Here is a 23709-nt window from a genome sequence, read left to right on the forward strand (position 1 = left end):
TTGACGGATGACTGTTTATTGACATATTTACGACTTCCTTCAAGTATGTATGTAAGAGGATCAATATTACTCAGCAGGTGATTTTTTTTTAAGATAAGATCCTTCGATAAATTTCAGATTTTATAAGATTGTTTTTCCCTCTCCCGGCTCAAGTTCCACATAGTAACAATCTAGGTGCTCTTAGAACCCTCTTCTTGAAGAACTTCATGAAAATGCATTTCACGATCACTTCATCAGTAAAATAATTTGCTTCACAGTCTGTTCTGATAAAAGGACAAACTGAAAAAAAGGTCGAGGTCAATTTCCACGCCAGTATGTACAAATCAAGAGAAAAATGAATTTCTCAGGCACGTGTGGTAGAATCAAATCAACGTCAGTGATGTCAACTCAGAACTTAATCCATCTTTGGGTCGAGCAACAGCTGGAAGGCAGCAAAATGATAAAAAAAAGATTCAATTGCAAAAGTAAAAAAAACAAAAAACTGCATGAAGGTCCACATGTAAAACAAATCAGAATCCTGAGTGTAACGTAAAAGTAGAAAAGTATCCCGATCTTATGAAAACAAAGTGCAGAAACAAAGATAAATACAAACAAAGATGTGTATGTGTGAAGTGAGATACTCGGTTAACCGTGCGGCCACACCAGGAGGTCACAGATATTCAGTTCCCTAGAATTGTGCTTTTTGACATTTGTTCAGACTGAGTAACATCTAGTAGCGTCACGTCTTTTTTTTTTTCGCTGCCAACTTGGAAAAAGTCAAAAATGCCAGTGGTGCACCTTACATACAACAAATGTAGCTGCTGCTGCGGACCAGGGAAACAAACCCCAGTTGGGATTCAAACTCTGTGTTTGGCTGTAACTGACATGACGTGCACGGTTCAAAGGTTTTCCGGCTGCGTGATTGTCACTTCCTGTCGCACTCGCATGTGCGCGATGCACGTGTCCTTATTACACCCAGTCTAATTCAGCAGTGCTGGCGTCTTTGAGCCTACACAACATTTGAGTGACGGTATCAGTTGTAACATATCAGGGAGAAAGCCTGTTTCCACAGTCATCATTTCACCCTGTCGCAGACCTGGATTAATATCCAGCGCGGTTCCTCCTCACCCTGCAATTTTTATGCCAACAGTTTCTAATCCATGGTTAAAAGCTTACCAGGAGCTTTTTTTTTTTGCAGTTTGAGTTGGAGGTTTTCCTGTTTTTTTTTTTTTTGTTCATTTAACAGAATCGCAGGTTTTATAGCTGAGAGTATTTATTTTCCTGTCTTGCTGTGCTCAGGGGAACTCGTACATCCCTAAATCCCTGTCGGATTAACCGTTCATTTCCATCTGAAAGAAAATATGACAAGTACTTTACAGGTGTAGTCCTCTTCATAATTAACGCCCCCCTCCCTTTATGATATCCCACGCGGTTGTGCACGACCCCTCTCCGTCCGTCACTAAAGCACGTTCTGACAAACACGAAGAATGTAACGATAGCCGAGCGGGAGACACCCAAACACGGGAGAAACGCGGCTAAACACACGCAGGGCGTTTTTGCTCGGGAGGTCAACATTAGGAATGCATAATCACACTTGCTTCGGTTAGGTGTTTTGTAAAAACCAATCCTTTCAAACTCCATCTTTCAAATGGTAAGTCGCAGGGCAACTTGGACGACCCACGAAGATTATTAGACTGCGTGAAAATCAGCCAAATGCATACATTCGGTTTCAAAAAAAAAAAAAAAAAAAAAGGCTCAATTTGTTCCCCCCCAAAGTCACCTTTTTTTCCTTTTCTCACCCAGTGTTTCCAGGTCACTGCACAGACAGTTGGAAGAAGAGAGGGTAAAAGTTGGGGATGCAGGAATGGAGAGAGAGAATCTGGGCAGGGCAGGAAGGCACAGGGTAGAGGCACACAACTGGTCTCAGGTCAGTTTTCTCTCAAAACCGCTGATAAGACGGCGTCTTGCTAGACCGGTGGCCTGGGATGGGGGTGGGGGGGGGGGCATCTTCAACTTAAATCCAGAGAGATGGCATGGGGTGGAGTGGGAGGCTCTTCTGTTTAAAGGTTCCCCCAGTTGTCGGGGGGAGGGAACTGGTCCACGTCGCCCGATTCGTCGTGGGATTTCTCCCCAAGGTTGAAGGTGAGCTTGTACCGCAAACGTACTTTCTCCTGAAAAGTGAGAAACAGAGGTCGGTCTGGGATTTTAGTCCTAAAATATTAAAAATATTAGTATTATCATTGATGAGAATACTAACAAATCTGGCTTGTTTTTTTTTTTTGTTTTTTTTTCAAATAAAGATGCAAGGTTTTTAACTGCTCTGTCGTACACATCCACGTGTCATAATAAATTATCTTCAGTGCATGCTATTCAAACTGCAGCTACCATGGGGGCAGTGAGCCACCTGAACGCAGCAGCATTCAGGTAACTGAACGACTCAATACCCGTAGAATTAAATGTCCGTTTTGGTTTGCTAGTTTGTCTTGCGAGGACAGAACTCCCGTCTTATATTTTTTTATTAACACGTCGGGATTTCATCGAACTGAGCGAAGAGCCGTACCTTGTGAGGGTTCGCCAGGAGCAGGATCTGCGTGATGGCGGCCGGAGGCAGGATGGGGTTGAAGGCCGGCAGCTCAGTGGCGGAGGGGGGCTGGAGCTTCACTTTCATCACCTGGCGATGCAGATGTGCACGGTGAAACACATCATCACAAACACAGCCTGACGCCATCACATCAAAAATGTAAAAATCAAAAAAAAAAACAAACAGGCGAAGCATCGCTCCGAAACAGTGATTCAGGTCATATCCAGGACCACATATCCATAAATATTCACAGCTGTTCTCTTTCTATGCATGATAAAAAAAATTTAAGCACCCATTTTGCATGGTTTTCCGTGATATAAAAATAACAGGACAAATATTGTAGAAGGTCTACTCTTAATCTGGCGCGGATGAGCCGCTAATTTGAAAAAAAAACAAAAAAACAAAAAAACAGCCTTTCGTCATGAGTTGTGTATGTGAAATGTCAACCCTGTTGAGCGACCCACCTTGGGGACAGCCGCCTGGAAGCGGATGTTGGTGACAGGAATGGGGGCGGAGGAGAGCATGGAGATGATCACCACCAGCACGTCGGGCCGCGACGGTGGACAGTCGCGGGCGAACGTGAACAAAACGCGGAGGCTGTGTTTGTCAAATACGGTCACTGGTAACAAACTGCCTGGAATATATATATATATTTGGGGGGGGAGGGGGTGGAAGCACACGAGAAAACATCTTAACAAACAAGCAGAAATGTATTTATAGGTTGAATTAGCTCCAAACATCAAGGCTGAGAGCGTCAGTCCTTACTTGGGCAGATTAACTCCAGAGGTACGGCGACGTCGGCTAAGGAGATGCCGTCGTGAGAGTCAAAAGCTACGGGGCTGGGGTTCGGGACGAGAGCGCCGGGCTGTTCCGGGGCGGGAGAGGGAGGTGGTCGTGGGTTGACGCCGGACTTGGTCTGCAGGTCTCGCAGACAGACCCGGGACTGAGGCTGGAGCTTGTCCCTGCAGCATCGGGAGGGGGGGCGACAACAGAAGAGGAGTTGAGACCATCACAGTCTCCATTCAACTATTTTCCAAAGATTAACAACTCGACATGGTTGCCGCGATCCCATCATTACAATCGTTCATGTCTGTAAAAACCGCTCAACTGCCAATAACGGTTCTCGAAAATTGCTTGCATCGCGATGCGGTTTCCCGCTTGATATCTCCTCAGGAAACCTGCTTTGGAGACAATCTGCAAGGACCAATTCACAGCTTAAAGACCTCGAAGCCTCGAGGCCGAGAAGGTCTGTCACTGAAGACCAGGCGTTACCTCTCTTTTTCACTTCCATAACCTTTCCAAATCTCCAAAAAAAAAGACGTCACCTCCTGTAGCCTCTATGTCACACATTTGTGGCGCTAACTGCATTTTCCATGAGGTACGTAGACGACGGAGAAAAACGACAGCGTTTCTTTCACAACTATCGAATCATAAAGGATCTCAAAAGTTGAGTACTCATACGTTTCCATTCAATGTAACGAGCGACGGTAAAAAGCCATTCGTGACAAGGAGGGGCCTTCTGATAAAACTAAATGGGCTCAATGACGAAAGCTGGTGTTGTCGAATGTTTTGTGCACCATGAAGGTAGCCTAACTACAAGCCTTCCATGTGACTTTCTGGCCCAGTCAGACGTTCCTTACCATTTGACCTGCTGGCTCTCGGGGGGTAGGGACTGCTGCAGCAGCGTCTTCCCCAGCAAATCCAGCTCGTCCATAACTTTGGAGCTGCTTTTGCTGCCCCCTGTTGGCAGCGCCTGCGGCTGAGCGGCGGCCGGCAGCAACACGGCCGCCGCGACTGACGGTGGAGCCAATTCTGGGAGATCAGAGGACTGGGAGGAAAAAATCGAGAGGGTTAAGCATTTGCGTTCTGAGGAGATGGTGCAAAAACGATGAAGCTCTCGCCGGGTACGTCTCTCACCTGCAAAGCGGATGGAGGCTCGCAGTTTTCTGTCGCGTTAAGTCCTGCGAGAAAGGAAACAAGAGATTATTGATCAAAATGTCTTTTAGAGTTTTATTCCCCCAGCGGCTTCCCTGATCAGTTTGAAGACTTGAGCTAAAGCCAGCTGGCACCGGGGGGCGGGCGAGAGGCAAAAGATGATGATTGAGAGTAACGAGACGTCGATATGAAGTCTGTCAGACTGTGCCGACACAAAGAAAACAAAAGTACAACAGAACAACACAAGCAAAATGCTAATCCCCGCTCCCCCCGCGTCTAATTTTAGGACTTTTGTCTGAAAATCTGCTCCTTTTTAACGCCTGTGTTGGCAACTTTTACCGATTACAGTAAAAGCAGACGGTCAGAGCAGCTGCTTCGGGCGCAAGCGTTTCCCGCCTGCGGAGTGAGTCACACCTCTGGCTTGTAAAGAGCAGAAGTGATCTAACTCGACCAGATGACTTTTTCTTTTGCTCACCCAGCGACATGAGCTCGTCGTCCAAGAGGCTCAGGCCTATGTTCTGAGTCAGGGTTTGCAGGCCGGAGGGCTCAGGATGGGACGGCGCAGCGACGACTGGCGCGCCGAGGCTCTCCAGGTCTACTAGTGCTGAGCTGCCGCCGTCTGGTTTGAACACAAATGGATGTCTGCACAGTTCCGCCCGCACGAGTGAGAGCTGACTGACACGCCCGCATACACACACACTTACCTGGTTCTGGTTGCACTGTTATACCGTCATTCGTCACCAGCTCGCCCTGTACGCGCCGTCTGTAGAGGTTGATGACCTGCGTCAAACTGTCATTGGCCTCCAGGATGTCGGCTGTGTGAAAAGGACTCATTAGCGGCGCTCGAATGCTTCCCTAGACAACGATCATGATATCTTAAAAGAACCTCGTATTGGAAGATAAAATCACCTAAGGCTTCATCGCTGTCTTCTGTATCGCTGGCTAATCGGAACAAAGTGGGCCTCATCTTTTCACAGCGTTGGTAAAGATCCTGTAAACGCAGATGTTTTAAAACATTTAAAAAAAAAAAAACATGTTAAACAGCAGGAGTGGAAATCTGGAGCTGACGCTCCTTTTCAAAGTGCTGAGGTCTGATGACCTTAATGAGCTCCTGGTTGCTCTGGGAGCAGCTCTCCACGCTGTAGCCCTCAAGCATCTGGCTGAGCAGGCTCACGCTCTCCTTCACTTCCTGGATGGCGTTGACCCGCTTCGATACCTTCTCCACCCGCTTCTGGTCCTGCGGCGAAGAAGGAAAGGCCCCGGGGGTCGAGATTTTGAAAACAGAATTTAGTCACTAGTTAAACTCTTACATGAAAATAAAAGTGCATGTTGAAAAATGGATCATTTTTATCATAACTTTGACGCTTCACCTTTAAGACTCTCAAAATAACACACTCTTGTGCAATGTTTCGACGGTTATTTTTTTAAAATCCAAAATTATGCAACCAAATCTTTTTTTTGGTTATTACAGCATTATGATATTAATAGAACATCATAAAATATCAGCAGGGGAGAGGAGGCAGAATGTGGAGCTGGAAAACCTTGGGGGAGCATTTCAATAGAAGACGTATTTTTTGCTGCACGACTGAAAACATAGAAGTTCTAGAAATGTCCTGACGGATTAGCCTTTAAGGAGGAGGCGGAAAATTCTTCTCTACTATTGGCAAAGAAAAATCCTTTATGCACGCTTTATGAAAATAACCAAGACAGCGACCAGTTTTAACCGAAGTCAAAAATACCTGACACCAATGAGGACTTCTAATAAAGCCATGTTGGATACTTTATCATAAGGATTGAATATGATCAGATTTCAGTGATTTATTTTGAACTGCCCGTGTGTTAAATAGAGAACTCGCCTCCTGGACCATTTCCTTGATGAGCTTGTTGGCGGCTCTCAGATCTTCCGGGTGGGTGCTGTTCAACAACCGAGACAGGGTCTTCAAAAACAGGATAGGACGCAAGAGAAGAGGAAGGAGTGGAGGAAGAACACCATGTTAACTTTTTCCCCAGATGGTCACTTCGACAATTCCGATGCATTCAGATTCCTCTCGTGAATCTGCGATCACACTGAAACAATGTCCTGGTCATTGAAAGCCTTTTCTACAGTGGGTTTACGTCCTTTTTTTTTTGACCCGTGCTTCGTTACCTTAGACTTCTCCTCATCATCAAAGATGGCACTTCTGGTTCTGGGTGGAGGTGGTGGGAGGAGCCCGTCATCAGGAAGAACGGGGTCCTGCTTGACAATGCCTGGAAGAAGACAAGGGCACCTATTACCCTGACATGAATCCACAGCCTGTCAACCGCAGAACCCCCTCTGTGTGTGTGTATACACTGTCCAAACACACACACACATCACCTCTGACTGGGCGTGAGAGGAAGCCTACAAGTCCCCGCGGATGGAATTAGATGTGTGGCAGTGATGCTCTCACAGTATATTTGCTTTTTTTCCGACATACTGCATCCTTACGGCTGAGGTACATCAGGGAGTTTGGAACCTAATGTTTGCTCTGAACCTAACGGTGGTGGGGGGCATTTTAATTTTACCACTTTATTTTGAAAAAGTGGGTAACAAAAACACATCTCTGAAAGTGGGGAAAAAAAGGTGATCAATTTATGGCAAAGTTTTGAGCAAAGTGTTTGCAGCAAGGATCCCATCTTATTTAGAAAAACTTAACTAGTCATGCTGTTTGGTTTGAAAAACAATCCAAACACAGCTTTCTGAGAATTGACTATGTTTGCAAGGAGAAGGGGCAGTGAGAGGAATTCTGCAGCATACAAAACAGCAGCATTTTCTTTGGGAATGGACATTTTAATTTAGGTGGGAAAAGCTGAGCCCTCTAGAATGGCATGACATAAAATAAGTGGAATTTGATGCCATAACGTGCGTGCGTGGGTATGCGTGTGTCAGTAACAGATTTATACTGGTGCACAAAGTCAATTTTTCCAAGAATCACTCCCAGCCTTCCCCAACGTGGGCTGTCAGAATTGATTTATCGACACTGGAACGCTTCTGGAAACCTTCCAATGATCGTGGGAGACATAAATATTACAGTTCAGAATTGCGGTGACCACGCGCACGCACGCGCACGCACGCACACGCACACACAGGACACACAGGACTTGAGCGAGACTCTGTTGTTGAAAATGTTGACAGCAATTTCCCCCAAACGCGGCTGAGAACATTTACTCCCGCAGCCCTTTGAAAAGAATAACTTGTACTGGTATGAGAACTATTTGTTTAAAGAAACAAAATAAGAGGAAATAGATCAATTTTAAGGGCTACTGGAAACTAATAAAAAACAGTTAAGATGACAACAGCATGCTTTCGAGCAGAAAACTTTGTTTTTAAAACTCTGGATAACTCACCCTGTTTTTTCAACATTTGATACGCATCTGATATCTTGGTCTCTTCTGGGAGTCTCACTGTCCAGCTGAACATCATCTCTAAAATCTTATTCTTCACTGCTTCCGGGGCCCGAGAACCCAGGTACTGTGAATGTAGAAGACATAATCCATACTCAGAGAAGAATGTTTCAAAATGTAAATGGAAAAGCAGGCGGAGGTCAAAAATACTGTTGATGATTCGTCACTTTAACACAGACAATTAACTGTGCATTAATTAAAAGTGATACATCTGCTGTGTGTTCGTGGTGCGTGTCAACGATATATTGTGTTTCAACATTTGTAATGCTTTGTGAATTCCAGTCTTAGAGAATCAAGTCTGCATTTATTTCTCCTTGTTTGGACATTTTAATTGTAAAAAAGGAGCTGCAAATACACAATTCATATTCCATATATGAATGGCATTTGGAGATTGAATGTCATGACATGACCCTTTCTAATATTACAACCTAAAGAATTAAAATGTATCCAGTGAAAATCCTAGGTTTGTTAGTTATGTCACCTATGAACACTGTAGCTGCTTTGTGTGATGAAGATTAGTGAGTATCGTTACCACCAGGATTTAATTAAGGCTGAACCATATGTTCAGTCCTGAAAAATGACCTAAAGCCAGCACAATGTGTATCTTAATAGTTAAATTCACACAAACATAGCAGTAACGGTCTATAGTGGAGGTAAAACTTGTATATCCTTGAACATTACCTTGGGTGAAACCACCTTTATCAGCTCATTTAGGAAGCGAAATTTCCCAACTTCATTGTGAAACCGCTTCCCGCAGTTCTTCATGCAGGTCTCAAGAAGCTGGAAATCGTTCATAGACGGTGGCGGTTACAGTTATCGACGGCAGAGTGATGATAAAAATGGCGGGACGATCAAGAATAATGTCACGAGTTGTCTATTATGGTCTATTCCTGGTGCAAATTCAAGACAAGCGGGTTATTACAGAAAACTGTATGACAATCTCTTACTGTAAGTGCTTGCATAGCCTCCCACTCCTGTGGAGACTGGATTTTGTGGGCCAGAAGTCTGGTTCCAAACTGGGGCCTGGGGATAAAAAAAAAATTATATATATATATATATATATATATATATATATATATAAAATACAAGTAAAGAATTTTGCACAGCACGGATTTGAAATAAGCCACCGTTTGGCAACACGGGGCAATATGGAATAGGCAGCTTTTGGGATAGCAAACTGTATACAGTTGAAAAGACTGAAGGTGAACGTCGAAATGTTTGACGTTGAGAGCACCATATATAATACATTCAAATTGGAAAAATTACAGCAACCGATGGGGAACAAGTGTCGTGTCGTCTTACCCTTCTGGTTCATTGTTAAGTTGCTCGCAAAAGCCATTGATACTATCCCAGTCCGTCTCCTTGTTCGAAGGGTTGGTGGCCTTGTCTGGAAGAAAGGAAGAGGTACATTCCTCGTAAAATATTTCATAATCATCTGAGAGGCTTCTGCCGTTGTTTCAGTCTCAGAATTAAAGACGCGTTTTGGATGAGTGGTGAAACATCTTCAACGGAGGAAATTCAAGTCCAGTTCCCATAAAAAATATTTTCACAAGAATTAACCATGACCTGGATAACTGAGAATCTCCATAGACAAGAGGTACATCAGCTCCCCTCATGCCCTGTCCATAGAAAACTACTAATTCTACAACCCATGATGATAATAATAATAATAATGATGATAATAATAACAATAAGAATAATTGATAAATGATAAGAAGAATTTGAATATGCAGTTTTCTCAAGGGTTATTGACAACTTATACACGGATTTCACCCCCCTAAAACGAATCTCAACTCCAGTTTTTGTTTTTGTTTTTTAATGTTAAATTTTTAAAAAAAAAGGGTGGTGATCAACCTACAATTACAGTATCAACTTGTTCGGAAGTTTAGCGATTTTTATTTTATGATTATTTTGTTTTGCAGTCTAAGTACACACAACCCGGGACCGTATCTCTCGGTTCAAGAGGGCGCGGGTTTGTTTCCGTTTCGATCATCTGGTTTGACGGGAGCTAGATTTAATCTAGCTAGTTGGTTTGATTAGCAACCACTGGGCAGTGTTGCGAGCTCTTAGATAATGCACGGCTCTTTTTAAACCCCGAACAGTTAAAGCCACTACCATATTAATGTCAATACATCACAGCAACGAGAACACGGTATTTGACGAGATTTTTCTTTACGTTGACGTAAACTGTACTTCAAATTTGGTGACAGCCGCTTTTTTCACTCGCTAAAAACTATCCCCTTGGGAGGCTTTTAGAAAACACAACGGTCGATTTCAACTAAGCGGTTCTCTCCCGAGACCCTTAGCGGTATTTCGGCGACTGTCAGACAATAAAATGTTTAGGGGGATTTGAAATGTTCGATGACTTACTGATGCGAGACTGTAGGCTAACCTCTTCCGGAGGCGCCGCCATCTTTCGGGAATTCTAAACAAGTCGCCACTCTCGCGAGAATTTGTAAGATCTCGCGTGATCACCGGTTAGCGGGTGAGCGGAGAGAGCGTCTCAGCAGCGCCTCGGCTCGGTACGAAAGAGAAAAAGGAAAAGAACGGCGTGACATTGTGCAGGGCAATGCGTGCACAGTGACGGTTCAGTGCTGCAAGAAAGACGGTGTTTCCGGAAGAAGCTGCGACCAGCTATAACCGTGCACGATGCTTTTCTTTTTTACCGTTCTGTGATCTCGCTATCGGAAACGGCGTCGTCCGGGGTGGCGCGAATTATCCCGTCCATTCAGCCTTTGCAGACGACCGCCGTGCGGCTGAAAACTCCGCCGCTCGTCCCATTGGTTCGCCCCTCGCAGGGAGGAAAGTACCTCTCCTTCGACCGAAACCGCATTGCCTCCGATCACACAGATTTGTAACAACTGTAACCTCCCGGAGGGCGCGGACTGGAAATGAAACAAAACAAGACACGCCGAGCTAGCAGGCGTCTCGCCTTAGCTTGCTAGCTACGCTGACAACTTTGCTGACAATCTGATCGTTATCGATATCTGTCATCACATGTGTTGTTTGTTTTTTTTTAACCCGGTCGATAAGGACGTTAAATTTCGTTTACAGGTGTGCTTTCGTGAAGCCTGCGCCATAGATAGCAGGTGAAATGCTCCCCCCGTGGCGATTGAAAAGTTGGCTATAACCTAGCTAGCCGCATACCATAGTTTTTTAACGTGACTCACTGGCTGTGGATGAATGTGACGTATCGCAGCGTCGGGTGTTGCCTGGCCGTCTGCTCTCCACTCAAACTCCGCCGATGACTCGATTGTAACCGGGAGAGTGGGGGGGGAAGACGACTTCTTTTTTTTTTACCTCTCCTGAGACTCCTCCACATAATCTGGGACGCAAAAAAACCCGTCGATTACTTTTTATTTTTTTCTGGATTTCGGTGACGGACGCACTCGGGAGTCATGGGGTCACTGAAGGCTCTTCAGGAGTGGTGTCGGATACAGTGTGAAAACTACCACGGCGTGGAAATCAGAGACATGACAACGTCCTTTCGAGACGGTTTGGCGTTTTGTGCCATCATACATCGCTACAGACCGGAGCTGATGTAAGTACACACCGGTTTTTGAAGTGATCGTGAGAACTGTTTCTTTTGACTCTTGACCGAACGCGGTCCAAAGCTGACCCCTGTGATTCCCTGCGAAATCTTGCTGGTTGCACAAGCAGCTGTTCAAGGAGACACTCCTCTGGAACAGTGTAACAAAGTCCCTCCGTTTGTGTTATACACAGATTATACCACAAAAGCAGAACAAACCCAAACAGGGCCATCAGCTATTCTGCTGTGCATTGCAAACTCTACACGGATGGGAATCGCTATCCAAGATTAGTTTGACACTTTGAGTTACTCGTCTTCTTTTTAGTTTTGTAGTTGCCTCATCGTTTATTTTTTTTTCTTTGTGAGCGCAAAAAGAGTCACGTAAGTGGTGTGTGAGATGTCTAGGTGTGTTTGTGCCCTTTTCCAAAATCACCAATGGAGAGAGAGAGAGAGCGAGAAAGAGAGAGGGGATCCAGTGTGCTGTAATTAACACAGTCTGACAAACCCCACTCTGTCTGTAACAACACAACCTCCTCTCTGGATTGTACACCTACACACACACACATAGAATAGAGTCCAGCACCAACACACACACACACACACACACATCAGTGATTTGACTGTCTTGTTGTTCACACCAGACACTGGTTTGTGTCAAAGAGGGAGAAGTATTTGTCTCCGTTCCGTCCTCCCGGTGAGGAGCCCGAAACTAAAGAACCGCTTCGCTTCAATCAAAACCGTTCACCAGAAACAGTCACAACTGTGTATGACTGACTCATTGATGTTGTTTAAACATTCCGGAGGTGTGTGTGTGTGTGTGACTTGACTGGACAGCCTGTCACTATATTCATCTCATTTACATGAGCCCAAAGTTGTTGTTTTTTTTTTTTCCTTATTTTTGTCTCCTTTGTCTTTCATACAAATGCCCAATTGTGACTCAGCGCGACGTGCTCGGGTGGCTCATTGTGACAATCGCGGCTGATACACACAAAAAAAATTTGTGCATCCCTGTGATGTCGTCGGCGTGCCGAGCCCGGGGGAGGGGGAGGATCGTGCTGAAGAAGGGCTGAGTAAACGCAGCCAGCGAATGTCCCCCTTCTTGCAGAGTGGGGAAAAAATGCTTTGTAAAGGAAAGAGTTTTGACAATAAGCTTCTTGCTCTCAGGTGGTCCAGACTTAAGATTAAAAAAAAAGAAAATGTGATTACGCTTGGATTGCGGTCGGGAAAACATCCACCGGGGCTGCTCGCTGAAGGACAAGTCACCGAAGTGGAATTTATCTGCACACACAGCACAGCGGTAAAGCTTCGGAGTACAGTGGGCAACTCGTGAACACTCTTCAGTTTGTGACTCGGTCCTCCGCCCCCCCTGCTGCACCCCTTGTGTACAGTAGCCGCAGCAGATCCAGACAGACAGTCCGTCAGGCTAATCTGCAGCCGAGGCCTCCGCCTGTCAAACTGGATTTGCCTCTTAATGCCAGACCGTGCCATTGTGCCGCCGCCCGGGCCGTGTTTTCATCGGGCTCCCCACACGCCGCGCCGATGCGGTGGGGAAACGTCAGTACAGCCAATAGCCTCATCTGAATTTCCACAGTCGAGACCCAACTGTCACGTAAACCACCGGGGAGAGGAGCAAAACGCACTCTGTGGCCTAGTTAACAGAATGCGTGCATTGAGTGGGCTTCGGTTAAAAATAAATGTCGCCTGTGTCAGTACTTATAGACTTGCGACGAGTTCAAGCTTCCTCACAAGACTTAAGTACTTTTATTAATAGATTATCTGTATTTCACATCGTCGTTGCATCTTTTGTCAAACCGAGAAGATCGACCGGCCCAGCCGGGGTTCGATTGCGCGGATTAGAAGAGCATGACGCACGTCACCCCTCGGCAGTCCGTCTTCCCAAAATAAACCGAGGGAGAGAGGCAGCCGCTGTGGATTTATCTCGCACTCCCAAGAGTCGGCTGGCGCTGTCGATCTCGCGAGGCTCCGCGGCGGTGGCGACAGCCGGGTCCCCGTTTGCCACCGGGCGCGGTCGAACCCCGCCGCCGTGGCGCTGCCTTGACACGATCTCGACAGAAGAGCAGCTGCGCCCTGCGTTTATAACCATGGGAACTGGATTAGGGAGAACAAGAGGTCACTTTGTGCGGCTCCAACACCGGGCCCATTCACAAGGTTTCCGCCTTCTTGAGATTTCCACATGGCCCCAGGAAGCTCTCATGAGGGTCGTCGTGTCCGCCCGTCCCCTCTCCCGCCGGGTCGCTGTTGTTTTTAAAGCGCAGCACACTTTCCGACATACCTTTCGGGCCCCGTGGCAAAAAAAAAAAAAAAACAGCCAGGCTTCCACCCAGAGAACATCTCAAGACATTTTTCCAGCGTTTACTGCAGGATGTTTGCCGGCTGTAGTTCCCCGCCCCGGGCCTTTCGAGGGCTCAGCCTTGTAATTATCAGCCCATCGTTCCCCTTCGCCGATGCAACCCCCCCCAAAAAAAGTTTTTGCAACGACCAGGATTATATACACAGTGTGTGGGGCTGAGTGTGACTGCTCCGCATTTTGTGTGTGTGTGTGTGTGTGTCATGCTCATGCCAATTATAGCTTTTTCATGGTCCATAACATCAGCAGAAACAAGTCCAGCATGCCTAATATGGCTCCGTCCCGTATTGGCAGGGGGTTGATATTCATGTCTTGTCCTTAAAGCAGAGTTTACTGCAAAGCATACGCCGACGAGCCTCCAAACAAATTCCCTGCGTTTTTTGAAATGCAAGCTTTTACATTGTTTGATTTCTCTTTTTTTTTCTTTTTTTTTTTTTCTCGTCGCAGAGACTTCGGCTCACTCTCCAAACAGGACGTCTACGAGAACAATCGACTGGTGAGTGTCTTGGAGCCTCCCTTTTTGAAGTTCGCTTGATGATGTAATTTGTGGTAGGTGTGTTTGTTTGTTTTTATGTGTGTGTGTGTACAAGTGTTTTGTGTTGCCTCACTTAATCCCGATCAGGACATCAGCGGGAGGGAGGGAGATGAGAGCATCCGAGGTGAGCCGGAGGGGGGGGGGGGGAAACAGAATGTTCTAGAACTGAACGTTTTGGAAGGTTCGAAACCCACCCAAAAAAAGGCTGATTCAGCAGCTTCGGTCCTCAAAAACGGATTGAGAACCGGGGACGGCCTTTTCGCACATATTTCCCCTCGTTGGGGTTTTCCACATTGTCCGTGAGCAGACAGAACATCGCCGGATGAAATGGGAGTCTCCTTACTTTTTTTTTTTTTTTCTTTGGTCTGAGCTCAGCTTTTTGGCAAGTTTCTGCCCCGGTCGACCTTCTTTTTTTTTTTTTTTTAAATTCAGCAGCTTTCAGGGAAAATCGAGAGGCAGTTAGTTCCTGATGACTGCAAATAAAGGGTGTTTCTTAGTCAGATCCACGGTTTAAGAAGCCAATGCAAGCTCTTTGACTGTCTCCAGAGGTCGCAATAAGGACGTGCACGGGCCCAACTAGCCTTCCGCCTGTGTTTGATGGCCAAATATGACCTGAGGACAACGAAGCAATACGCCATCCTCTGGCCGAAAGTCAAAGTTAGATTTATTGTAAATTTCTCCGCATGTACAAGACATACAGAGGAATCCAGAAGATGTTTGTCACTTTCCCACGGGGACATGAAATTAACAAAGTAGTAATAATAAAGTGCACATAAACAGTAAAGTGCACAATAAACATTAACCTATAAAGTGCAAGCAGATACAATCGGCTGGTACCGAGGTGAAAGGAATGACGGAGAACAGCACAAACTTTGTTGTCAATTTCTCCACATGTACAGAGGGATCGTAAAAACGTTCCCACGGTGACATGAGATGAACAAAACAATAATAACATTCACAGTAAAGTGCACGATAGACAAACAATAAATGCAAATACACTCTACTGGTACTGAGGTGAAAGGATGACAGAGATTTAACCGCATAAAAAACGCAAATGTATAAATATGTGTAATTTGAATTTGAACATAGAGAGTAGCAGCAGAATTATCTGTATAATTTACTTGTCGGTAAGTAATACCGTACAATAGCAGGTGAGAAAATGAAGTGGATCTAAAGGTGTAAAAAATAGTGCAAAGTGCAAAATAGTGCAATATGTTGTCAGAGTCCAGTGTTTTGGGAGCCGGCCAGGGAGGTGGAGGAGCCGAGTGTTCAGTATCCTGACAACCTGGTGTGTGAAAACTGAAATGTAATTATATGTGTTATTCAAATGTAGAAAGTGGCAGCAGAGGTTTCTGTACAGTTCAGAAATGGATTTAAAGGCATTAAAAAAACTCAGTATATAGTATATAATAGAATAGCTGTCTGAAAATGTTGTTTATATTCCGCAGCCACATATCCATTGGCTCATTCTGCAAATTTCACCCCGGCGAGACATTCTCTGCATGGAAATCGCGTTTTCCCCCAGCGACTAAGGAGCAGGGAGCTCCGCGCGCCCGTCTGATCGATCACCGTATGCGTATTCCGCCCCTCCAAATATCAGGGACTCGTTCTGAAACTGAGCCCACGGAACGTTCAACGGGAATATCAAAACTTTGACTTTTTTTTTTTTTTTTTTTTTTTTTTTTTTTTTTTTGGAGAGAGATCCGTAGTAAAGACGCCTCTGGGATTTGGAACTAAAAAAAGATGCAGGACATTTTGTGACGGCACGAACCTCTTCCGATTAATTCAGGTTTGAAGCCGCTCTGCATTAATCCGGCATTATGGCTAGCGTTGGCCAGCTGGCTTGGTTTCGGAGCCGCTGCTGCTGCCGGGCGGTTATGTAACTCGGCCACCCTCTCATTTTCCCCGGTGGAATTTTTTCATTAGAGCCGCCGGTTATCTTCTTCTTAGAGGACAAACTTATGAACAACCGATGATAAGTCTTAACATCGGACACCGTATTGCTCCTGTTGGTTTGACCATGAGGACAAACAGGGTCATAAATTCATCCGCTATACCCGCTATAGCAAATAAACGGTGACTCACGTCGATTGGACGGCAGTTTATCACCGACTTGTGATTTCCCCCCTTCGCCCGTCTCAACGCCCTCCTCACTCTCTCTTCCTTTCTCCATCCAAGGCCTTCGAAGTGGCCGAGACTCAGCTGGGGATTCCGGCCCTGTTGGACCCAGAAGACATGGTTTCCATGAAAGTGCCCGACCGGCTCAGCATCATCACCTACGTCTCCCAGTATTACAACTTCTTCAACAACAAGTCGCAAGGTGAGACGAGATGGACTTGAATGACCCGACACTTGGCAAATAATGTAGCAAGACGTATAAGGACAAGACGGTGACAAGCTAGCTAAAAGATAAGATAAGATAAGAAGATAAGAACAACTTTATTAATGCCGAAGGAAATTGTTGTGCCAGAGTTACAGAAAATATAACAGTAATAAATAATAAAAAGAAAAAGGCAGAATTAGAAATAAAAATAAACTATAAAGTGTCTCAGTGAAACTATAAAGTGTCCTAGTAAACAAGTGATAAAACTATAAGTGTCTTAGTAACAAGTGAGGTAAGGAGTGCACAATAGTATGATAAAAGGAAAAATTGTAGTGTAGCTGTTATGAAATGAAATATTGCACAGTTCTGAATATTGCACAGTTGCACACAAATACAAGTTAAAATAAATAAATAAACTCTGAAGTGTAGAAGTATAAAGAATAATCTATAGCAAAAAGTCTTCATATTTAGACGATTGTTCGGAAGCAAAAAAAAAAAAAAAAATTAATGTACTGTAATTGCTGATTTATAATATTTGGAAATCCTTCACGCCGTTGCTTCTAATGACTTGAATTCTCCCGTTCCCGCCAGCGAACCCCCCTTGCTTGAAGAGGCTCAGCTCGGTCACCTGCAACGAGCCGGCCCAAAAAAGACCCCCGACCCCGCTGGAAGACAAAGAGGCAGAGGTAAGAACGGGACGCCGGCGCCGGCTGCCGAAACCGTGCGTTCATTCATCCATTTCGCGTCAATCGCACGTTAACACATTTTATTTTCGAGTTTTTTTTTTGTTTTTTTTTCCCTTTTCCTTTTAAGTTGGCCGGATCGAGCACACTCAAACGTACGATAGCTCCCGCGTTATCTTGTCCGAGCGGATACGCTCGCGCACGCGTATCCGAAGGGATGACATCACCGCACCTGTACAATCCACCACCCACCCCCCCCACTCCCTCCCCCTTCTTTGCTAGAACAATATACAATTACCACATGTTTTGTAATCCCCCTCACCACCACCTCGTCCCCTCATTCCTGTGTGGGCTTTGTGTTGCACAGCAGGGGAAACGCAAAGCACCAGAGGTAGAGTAAGTCCATAAAGATAGCTGCTGTATCCTGTCTCTCTTCTTTTGCATGCCTTCAACTTCTCCCCCCCTTCCCCCCTTCCCCCCCGTCCCCCATCCTCCCCATCGACCGGCATCTTCCGCCTAAACTTCCACCGACCCCCCCACCCCCGCCACCCCACCTCACTTCTAGATGGAAATCCATTCCACCCCCTCCTCTTCCTGTACCTCTCCCCCCTCACATCTCACCCCCCCCACACTCTCTGGTCCTGAGCCTAGGCAGTAGGATTGGGGTTCGGTGGGTGGGCTGGAAGTGGAAGGATAAAGAGATAGGTCAGTCCCCCCTCTTTTTTTTTTTTTTTTTTTTTTTGTTTAACAGCCACCCCAAAAATCTAAACCACTAACCGTACAGTCCTAACACCGTGTGCAATGGTTTTTTTTTTTTTTTCAATTTAAAAACAAAACTTGCTTCTTAAATGGTTTTATTTACTCATAACACAAAAGGTATATAACATAGTAGTTATCAATCAGATATGTAGCGTAGGAATACTAACCCCTGTTTGGATTTCTAACTAACATCCTTTTTTTTTTTTTTCTTTTATCGATGACATATTTGGTTCCGTTTAGTTGAAACGTTTAAAAACGGATGCATTAACGAAGCCGCGCGAATCACCGAGCAGCGTTTCAGTAACAAAAGTAGAAGTAGAGCTAAGCAGAATGGAGAAGAAAGTAAAAAAAAAAATCCAGATCCTCAAATCCTGACTTCATGTTTGATCTCCCCCTCCTCCCTCATTACTCTGCATCTCCCCCCCCCCCTGCACTCCCTCGACGTCTGCCCCGTTGTCTGACCCCCCCGTCCCCCCCCGTCCCCCCTCAATGCACACCTTGCGCCAGCCGAGCCAGCCTGTGGAGGAGGCGGCGGCAGTGGCGTTGGGCCCGGCGGCAAAGCGCAACACCCTCAGTAGCACCTGCGCTGCCTGTCAGAAACATGTCCACCTTGTGCAGAGGTTTCTGGTGGACGGCAAGCTCTATCACCGCAACTGCTTCAGGTGAGCGCCATGGCAACAGCACACACACACACACACACACACACACACATACACACTCATAGCTGTGTGTGTGTGTCTGCAACAACACAGGAAAACTCTTGACGTTCTGATTCCAGAACACGGCATGTTGCTAAAAATATGCCCCCGTTAAATGGAGCTGGAGATGGGCTTTGAAACGACATAAATACATAAAACAATAAAGTCAGTGCGTGAAGTTATTTCATCCCGAGCTCCGCGAATCACAATCTTCGTTTAAAAAAATTCAGATTTTGTTTTAATGAATATCAGATGATAGGTTGATTTTTTTTTTTTTTTTTTTTTTTTTTTTTCCTTTTGAAACGTTTAAGAATGTGATTTTTCCTCTTACCTCCTCAGTTTATTTTAATCCTTAAAAGGTTAAGTGTTAAATATAGTTTTCAAAAATTAAAAAAGAATTAAAATAAATAAAAAAATTGGAATGATCATGACATGAAAAATTAATATATATATATATATATATACAAACGTGTGTGTGTGTGAAGTTATTTCATCCCAAGCTCCGCGAATCACAATCTTCATGTAAAAATATTCAGATTTTGTTTTAATGAATGCCAGATGATATGATGGTTTTTTTTATTTTATTTTTGAAGCGTCTAAGAATGTGATTTTTCCTCTTACCCCCTCAGTTTATTTTAATCCATAAAAGGTTAAGTGTCAATTATAGTTTTCATAAATCAACAAAGAATTAAAATAAATAAAAAAATGGGAATGATCATGACATGAAAAATTAATATATATACATACATATGTGTATATACACACACACAGACATATAAATACATACACATATATAAGCATATGTTCCTATGCTATGTATTAATATGTATGTATATGGATGTGAATAAGAATTGCAGACATTCTGACACAAACTCCTGACATCCTATAACCTTTCCCTCCTGTCTTCCTCCTCCCAGATGCACTGAGTGTCACAGCACTTTGCTTCCCGGATCCTACAAATTAGGGACGGATCCCGGGGCGTTGGTCTGCACGCACCACCTGGCAAGGCACCATTCAGCCAATCAAAACGGCAGGCCCGATCTCAGCAAGAGGATGGCGGTCACGGCCCAGCCCTCCCGGGCGGACCGTGTCCCACCCCACCCCTTCACAGACCAGGGGGAGGCTCCCTCCCTGGGGAGCGGCGACAACGACGTGGACAGGACCGCTCACGGCGGTGACGCGGCCGCCCCCGCTACAACGGACGAAGCAAACCCCTCGGGGAACGCCGTCCGGACGGATGAGAGCGGGCAGACCGGGGAGACCCCGCGGAGCTCCTCACCTCCGAACCCCTTCGACGAAAGCGAGGAGGAGGAAGAGGAGGAGGAGGGAGAGCACGTCAAGGAAGACCCCGAGACACCAGCAAAACATAAAGTCAACGGTGACCTCCCTTCAACGCCTGCAAGTAGACACAGCTGCCCCCCGCGGCCGGTACCGGCGCCCCGGAGGATTTCGGAGCCCACGCCCCCGCCCCGCCCCATCCCGCGGGTGCGGTTGCCCCGGACGACGGACGGCCTCACGGCTGGTAGGTGTTTGCCCTCGGAATCGCTATTGAAGCATTTAAAATCAGGAAGCTGAGATAGTGACATTACCCCTTTTTATCCGGACCAGCAGGTGAAAATCAGAAGCCCCCCACCCCCCCCAAACCACGGGAAAGATCCCACTCTCCCGCAAGGTAATTGAATTTGAATCTTTTTCTTTTTTTTTAAAACCCTCATCACTTCCTTTTGTCTCATCTGCATCACTCATGTTGTCACGGAAACAATGTAGTCACGTCACTCGTGTTTTTTTTTTTTTTTTTTTCCCCTTCCCCGCGTGAACTCTGCAAACTCATCATATACGTGGATGTACTGCGCTGCCCGTCTCACCCTCCGTGACGCACCCCGAATCTACCCCCATCACTCTTGTGTCTCACTGTCCAGCCTGTCCGGCGGCCCCCATAAACCCAAAGACCCACCGTGGCTCGCCCTGGTCCAATCAGAAAGCAAGAAGAAGAAAGCCCCTCCCCCTCCCCCCGCGGGCCTGGCCACACCTCCCAACGCAGGCTCTCTGTCCTCTCTCAAAGGCGAGGACTCGAGACCCAGCACCCCCCCGCAGCCCCCCAACCCCTTCGAGGACGACGAGGACGAATGCAACGAGGGGGCGGAGGGAGACGAGGGGGGCCCGGTTCCCGTGGCGGCGGCGGCGGCGGCCGGCCACCCGTGGTACAGCATCACGCGGGCGGCCGATGCCCCGAGCGCGGACCCCCCGCCCGCCGGGGGAAGCTCGTCTCGCTCGGCAAGCCCGGGGAGCGGCAGGAGCAAAAAACGCCCGGCGCCCCGCGTCCCACCGCCACCCGCCGCCAACCAAGGTCAGGAAACATTTGTTGACGAGTTACAAACACCATTTTTATCATCTTCCTCTCTATTCGTCCCCAACTATTTTCAATTCTGATGGAATTTCTTCTTTTCTTGTTTATTTGCTGAATTCTACCCTCAGCTGCACCTCATTCTCAGCCCTCTTCTTGCTCTCCAGCTCTCAGCATAGAGAGTCTGTCCTCCGGCTCGGACCACAGCTCCTCCCAGCGCCGGCCCGGCAGCGAGCAGGAACACGGCTTCACCAAGAGCGTCTCGGAGCCCTCCATATGTTCGCCGTCCGCCGCCTCCTCCTCCTCCTTCACCGAAGGCCTGCCTCATCCCTGCCTCTCCTCTTCCTCCTCCTCCTCCTCCCCCTTGCCGTCGAGCGCCAGCTCAGCTCCCGCCACCCCGCAGACGAGCCGCAGCTCGGAGAGCAAAGGGAGCGGGCCCTCGCCGCCGCGGCCCCCGACGACCCCGAGCCCGTTAGCATCAGCGCCTGTCCTGTCACACAAAAAGGTAAATAATCCCCCGCAGAGCATAGAGCGTCCCTTAAAGACGCGTGGTGATTTGTTTTTTTTTTTTTTTTTTTTCCTCCTCATCGCAGCGAATATGCAAGGAAAATCCATTCAACAGGAAGGCCGCTTCCTCTCCGGCCAAATCCAAAACCAAACCGCCGAAAGGCCCTCGACCTGCGAGACCCCCGGCGCCCGGTCACGGCTTCCCGCTCATCAAACGCAAGGTAGAGGAACTCGGCAAATTTTTAAAAATGTGGGTTTCGAGAGAGATAGATAAAGGCCGGACGATCACCCTCCGGTCCCGTGCTAACGCTAACACAGGTGCAGTCGGATCAGTACATCCCGGTGGAGGACATTCACGGGGAGATGGGCCAGCTGGAGACGCAGCTGGACGAGCTGGAGCGCAAGGGGGTGGAGCTGGAGAAGAAGCTGAGAGACAATCCCAACGGTCAGCTGAGTTCTCTTAAAAACGGTCCAAATCGAATTCGCAAAGAATTTGATATATTATCGTCAAATGAAATCAGCTGAGGGTCAGAGCGGATTCGCTGACCTCTTTCTGTTCCTGCAGACGAGGATGAGGAGCGCCTGCTGGTCGACTGGTTCACCCTCATCCACGAGAAACACCTTTTGGTGCGGCGGGAAGCAGAGCTTGTCTACACGTGAGTAGCAGCCAGCCATCATTGGACTTTGCTAATTATACCCCATAATCGGCAACTTGTGGCACTAAAAAAAAAAAGGTGTTCAAAATGTTTGCAACAAATCCTCTAAATGTGTTTTTGGTGTGCGCAGGGCGAAGCAGCAGAACCTGGAGGAGAGGCAGGCGGACGTCGAGTACGAGCTGCGATGCCTCCTCAACAAACCAGGTTTGCAAGACAGCTTCCATCCCACAGACTAGAAGTCAAGTTGTTGAACAGTCAAAAAAACAGGGCTTTAGCATACAGGAGGTTCTCAGTTTACGCTGGAATTCCCTTCCTACATAACATGATTATGCAATTTTTCTAAGTTGGAACTCAGACTCAGTACAGAGCATAAGTACTGATATCACTCACTAACGCTAACTGAGGCATACAAGGCTATTGCTTATTGTTTTTTTGCCCTATTCTGAGCCTTTCATCATCTAATTTCACTTCCACGGAGATGGTTTCCCCTTTGAAGCACTGCTCAGAAGAGTTTGACATATGCCTGGGAGCCACAATGAAGGGCAAAAAGTTTCCCAAAAAAAAAAAACACATGAAAACAGAAGTAGCAGCAGGCATTTTTAAACAAAGCGTTTGTCCACGTCCGCTTGCCAACTAGTTCCTGTGCGGAATTTTCTTTTAACGTTGCAAACAATGTACATCGGAATGATGGAACAAAACCTTCTTGATAACTTATAGGAGATCACAATGTAACCATGAAACGCCGTAGGTTGAGGACATTATAAAACAAAAACTTCCTATAGTCAGCTTAAGCTCTTCATTCAGCAACTAATGAACTCTTATCACCGTGGCAACCCCTGTTACACCCAGCTCATTCCGATGATCTCATCAAATGCTCCTCTGATGTTTTTGGTTATTATTTTCGAACGGTTCGGACTCGTCCCAACACGCCAGGGCGCCGTGTTTGCGCCGTCTTGAGTCCCGCGGTGACGAAAAACGTCAGCGCAGCGCGTTGTGACACCGTCCTTCCCCTCTTTTTGCCAGAGAAAGACTGGACGGAGGAGGACAAGAGCCGGGAGCAGGAGCTGATGGCCGAGCTGGTCACCATCATTGAACAGCGAAACCAAATAGTCAACAGCATGGACCAGGACAGGCAGAGGTAATCAATAATCGATAAGTGACAGGCAGAGCAGTGCGACGAGTGGGCGACCCAATAACGAAATGTCTCTCACAGGGAAGAGGAGGAGGACAAATTTATGGAAGCCATGCTGAAAAAAAAAGGTAGGACGACCCGCCGGCCCGACTTGACTGATCCGTTTAAACGAGTCCTCTAGTTGCAGATCAGATTTACGCTTTCAGCCATTTACCTCGGAGCAGTTAGACCTTGCTCGTAGTTTCTTTCACATATCA

The 23709-nt window shown here is 46.5% G+C and overlaps 2 protein-coding genes across 7 annotated transcripts in view; one reads left to right on the forward strand and one right to left on the reverse strand.

The window, feature by feature from the left end:
* Positions 1–11150, reverse strand: LOC147213962 (ADP-ribosylation factor-binding protein GGA1-like). 3 transcript variants are annotated; one of them, XM_086142237.1, is made up of 17 exons: positions 11089–11150; positions 9221–9305; positions 8866–8941; positions 8600–8698; positions 7862–7985; positions 6642–6742; positions 6352–6432; positions 5595–5732; positions 5405–5486; positions 5200–5310; positions 4971–5114; positions 4478–4521; positions 4201–4388; positions 3326–3522; positions 3025–3194; positions 2540–2650; positions 1–2150 (listed from the first exon to the last, which is right to left on the reverse strand). In XM_086142237.1, the coding sequence occupies exons 3-17, from the start codon at positions 8878–8880 to the stop codon at positions 2040–2042; spliced, it is 1716 nt and encodes a 571-aa protein (XP_085998363.1). In that variant the 5' UTR covers positions 8881–8941; positions 9221–9305; positions 11089–11150; the 3' UTR covers positions 1–2039. The 3 variants fall into 3 exon arrangements, with proteins under 3 accessions (XP_085998363.1, XP_085998365.1, XP_085998362.1); XM_086142239.1 differs by lacking the exon at positions 11089–11150 and adding an exon at positions 10585–10675; XM_086142236.1 differs by lacking the exon at positions 11089–11150 and adding an exon at positions 10289–10358.
* The window catches only part of micall1a (MICAL-like 1a), a 14355-nt gene continuing 1430 nt past the window's right edge, over positions 10785–23709 (forward strand). The window contains exons 1-15 of one of the 4 annotated variants that reach the window (XM_086142231.1): positions 10785–11459; positions 14263–14311; positions 16529–16670; positions 17265–17359; positions 18623–18777; positions 19731–20335; positions 20422–20485; positions 20733–21160; positions 21289–21662; positions 21751–21885; positions 21983–22109; positions 22230–22320; positions 22451–22524; positions 23344–23458; positions 23534–23580. In XM_086142231.1, the coding sequence (XP_085998357.1) occupies positions 11317–11459; positions 14263–14311; positions 16529–16670; positions 17265–17359; positions 18623–18777; positions 19731–20335; positions 20422–20485; positions 20733–21160; positions 21289–21662; positions 21751–21885; positions 21983–22109; positions 22230–22320; positions 22451–22524; positions 23344–23458; positions 23534–23580 (2644 nt within the window). In that variant the 5' untranslated portion in view covers positions 10785–11316. Of the gene's footprint in view, positions 11460–14262; positions 14312–16528; positions 16671–17264; positions 17360–17955; positions 18778–19730; positions 20336–20421; positions 20486–20732; positions 21161–21288; positions 21663–21750; positions 21886–21982; positions 22110–22229; positions 22321–22450; positions 22525–23343; positions 23459–23533; positions 23581–23709 lie in introns of those variants that run through there. The other 3 variants (XM_086142232.1, XM_086142233.1, XM_086142234.1) reach the window with 3 other exon arrangements.

This window comes from Fistularia commersonii, chromosome 35 (genome assembly GCF_037954325.1).
Source record: "Fistularia commersonii isolate RoL2024-O1a breed Wild chromosome 35, RoL_Fcom_v1.0, whole genome shotgun sequence".
In the NCBI taxonomy this organism is placed as follows: domain Eukaryota; kingdom Metazoa; phylum Chordata; class Actinopteri; order Syngnathiformes; family Fistulariidae; genus Fistularia; species Fistularia commersonii.